Source organism: Sitophilus oryzae, unplaced genomic scaffold (genome assembly GCF_002938485.1).
Source record: "Sitophilus oryzae breed Bouriz unplaced genomic scaffold, Soryzae_2.0 scaffold_1741_pilon_pilon, whole genome shotgun sequence".
NCBI classification, from domain to species: Eukaryota; Metazoa; Arthropoda; class Insecta; order Coleoptera; family Curculionidae; genus Sitophilus; species Sitophilus oryzae.
In genome coordinates, this window is record NW_022146437.1 from 119,538 (window position 1) to 123,287 (window position 3,750).

Consider the following 3,750-nt stretch of genomic DNA (forward strand, 5'->3'; position numbering starts at 1 on the left):
ATTTATAGGTTAACTACACCTAGTTCTAACAATTCTTCAAGAAATACTATGTAATTCATTCGTATTGTTTCCGTTTCCTGCTGTTTGAGAGGCATCCAGTTTACTTAATCTATCCACCAACTCGTTGACGTCATCATAAATAAATATATTCTTAAGGTTTTTCCATTATACTCAAGTAGTGCGGATCCAGATTTAGTTTTCGATCTGGTTTTAGGGATTTTCTGTGCTATATTGCTGGCTGATGAATGCCTAAGTCTTGAACCTTCAAGCGAAGCCGAAGATGCAGCTGTTCAATGGTTTAACGAAATCCCTATATTTCACAGATTTACAACCTCTCAATTGTCCCAATGGACTAAAATCTCTTTTGTGAACATTGGTTTTTGCTTCAATATTTTCTGAAATTGAACTCTATTGTTTTCAGTAAAGTGCATAGGTTTCTTTAGAAATAACAATTCATATAAACCAAGATTTCCTTTGTAAATAGAATCGCCTACTCGTATATCACCATTTTGAAGAAAATCCACTTTTTCCGTCCCATTTTCCAAGTTTCAGTTGGTGCATTATGTTGTAAACCATACGTATGATCTATTTCATCGGAATCTATAAAGTACTTATCGATAAATTCATGTGCTATTTTTGGATACTGATCCAAGTAGCTCTTGTACACTTCAGTTTGTTCTAGAATTTGATTTTTTTGAAAGATCTTCCGTTAGCATCTTTAAAATGCTTGTAAGTGATTGTACTTTCCATAAGAAACATTATCATCATATCATTTATCACTGTTTCAGACTTCTCCGCAATCATTTCAGTCGGCTGGAATTCAAAATACTTTTGAGAACTGCGTTCAGGTTTTGGCTGTTTCTTTATCGATGATGGTGGTGTTATCTTTTCCATCTTTACAATTTCCTCTTCCTTGTTCTTTATTGTTCTGTCTGCGAGTTTATTTAAGGGTATAGTTATAGGTCCCAATATTCTATTTAAGTTTCATCTTCCTCATCACGTTCTAATTTCAAGCTAGAATGTTTTTTTTCGTATATATTAGCAGCATTTATAATCTTTCTCTGAACTTCTCGCTCATCTTTTGTTAATATCCTAGGCATTTCGAACCCGACCAGACCCAACAGGTCTGTTTCAATCAGGTCTGTTACAATCGGGTCCGTTCAATCAGGTCCGTTCAATCAGGTCTGTTTCAATCTGGTCTGTTTCAATCAGGTCTGTTTCAATCAGGTCTGTTACAATCGGGTCTGTTTCAATCAGGTCTGTTTCAATCGGGTCTGTTACAATCGGGTCTGTTTCAATCGGGTCTGTTTCAATCGGGTCTGTTTCAATCAGGTCTGTTTCAATCAGGTCTGTTCCAATCGGGTCTGTGTTAGTGTTGCGTTAGCGTTGCGTTGGCGTTGCGTTAGAGTTGCGTTAGCGTTGTGTTCTTGTTGCGTTGGCGTTGTGTTCGTGTTGCGTTAGCGTTGCGTTCGTGTTGCGTTAGCGTTGTGTTCTTGTTGCGTTGGTGTTGCGTTAGTTATAAATACTACATATTCTTATGAAAGGCATCATTAGTACGTCATCGATCATGGAGCAACAACGCTGTAGGTTAAAACTCTTGGATATACCACACCGAAATGTATTTGGTATTAGAAGAGTGAACAAACGTCTGCTTATTGGTGACGAACCAGTAGAAGTTCAAGATGACGAGATCTAGCGATTAAAGATAAAAATTTTGAACTGACGAAGCGGATTATTGAATTCTTCTTACTCAATCGCATCCTACTGAATACTCTGAAGTAGATTTAGAGAATTATAAGTTTATACTGTTATTAACAAACGCACATAGGCATCAGTTTAATCAGGATAGACACATTAATTCAAACAAAAGCTGAAATAGTTAAAATATTATTTCTAAACTTTCCTCCAAGCAAGGAAGAGCATAAACTTATGCAGAAGAAAACTTATTACGGAACGGGTTAGTGATGAAAGCTTTCCTCCTAAATACGATTACACAAACGAACGACTCTTAAACAATAGTTCTCCTCCTCTGGAATACGACGACATTAATGAACTGATTGATAGACTATATGTACTGGACAAACCCAAGGAAAAAAAAGAAGATATTTCAAAGATTTTAAAGGGAGCTTGAAACGTTTAGAAGTGATATATAGACCCTAAACATATATATGGTGGTTAACAAACTACTTACATTCAGTTGACAGTCTAATCTTGTCTGAACAACATGTACGTTATTTTAGCGATAGTGACAGTGGTGCTTACCCACTCTGCAAGTGGTGGTGAGCTAACACAAGAAGAAGCCCAGACTTTCTTACGATTTCACGGGTATTTTCATAATAATGAATCAGCAGACGTCCAGAACCTAGAATCATTGGCTGATGGTTTAAGCGAGTTTCAGGCTATATATAATCTACCAGAGGATGGAACATTGAACCCCCAAACCGTTTCTTTTATACAGAGGTATTGGTGTGGAACTTCTGATAATTACTATACCCTTCACAATAGCAAACAAGGAAAATGGAATACTAAATTCTAAAAGTGGACAGTTTACCCTCCATCAACCGCATATCTTCCGCATAGACAAAAATATGTAGGAATAACGAGACAGGCTTTCGAAATGTGGTCTGCCAATAGCAATTTGCAGTTTGAGTATGTTAACCCGTACTCGAAAAAAATATTCTGTAAATATAGTGATTTCATTTACGGAAGCAAACCATACGTTCCGAAGAATTAATAATAGGGATTGGTGCCCATTTCCAACAGGAGGAATGATACTGGGGCATGCCTATTTTCCCGATTTAATGTCCACGACTGAGGAAGTTCACATACAAAAAAGTTTAAGTTGGTATTTGGATGAGGAACCGGTCCCGGAAGGCGCTACAAGTCTGTTGAGAGTTTTAACACATGAAATAGGTCACGTCCTTGGTATAGCGCATTCTGCAAACTACGAATCTATAATGTACCCGTCTTTGGTGTTTGAAAACACAACGAAACTATCGCAAGATGATATATTGGCAATTCAAGAGTTATACGGTTCCAAACCGGTAGTGACAACGGCTAGAACCACGGTGAGAACCATGAAGACAACAAAAACGATGCCTACGACAACCACGAAGACAACGACGACTATCCCAACGCCGAACACGCAAGGAATCAATTTAAAAGTTCCCAAATTATGTGATTTAAATTCTAAGATGTCAAATACCTGAATAATATAATAATTGTGAATAATAAACTTTACTTGTTTTATAAAAAGTACGTGTGGATGTTAAATTTAAACACTAGGGAAATTCAAGATACACCGCTTGTAATAACTGATTGGTTAACATTTTTACATACCTTTTGAAAAAATATCGGGTATTTATCAAAAACCAGATAACGAAATTGTATTATTCAGTGAAAGTATGGTTTATATTTCGAATACGCCTCGTTTAGGTTGCTTAAACGCGAGCATTATAATGTTCTTATGCAGAATTATCCAGCCATACGAGGGGTCGTCAATTCGTACCGTGGTAAAACGTACTGGTTTTTCGATATGTTTAGCGAAATTGATGATTGTCGGTTTTTACCTAAAAGCACCGCTCTCATAACTGAGCAATTTACAGGAGTGCCTAGTAAAATAGACTCTGTATTTCGGTACACCGATGCATAATTTATTTTCCTTTAATAATGGGGCATAATGGTTAATGATGAATTTTCCCAATAGTTTTAAAAGTAACCGGTAAACTTAGCTTGGATTTCTTTGGAATA

At 36.7% G+C, this 3,750-nt stretch overlaps 1 protein-coding gene across 1 annotated transcript; it reads left to right on the top strand.

Annotated features, from left to right (window-relative positions):
• The first annotated feature begins 2,768 nt into the window (after window positions 1–2,768).
• Window positions 2,769–3,209, top strand: LOC115881812 (matrix metalloproteinase-26-like). Its single transcript, XM_030899482.1, has one exon. It carries the CDS (start codon window positions 2,769–2,771, stop codon window positions 3,207–3,209), a length of 441 nt encoding a protein of 146 aa, XP_030755342.1.
• The last annotated feature ends 541 nt before the right edge of the window (window positions 3,210–3,750 follow it).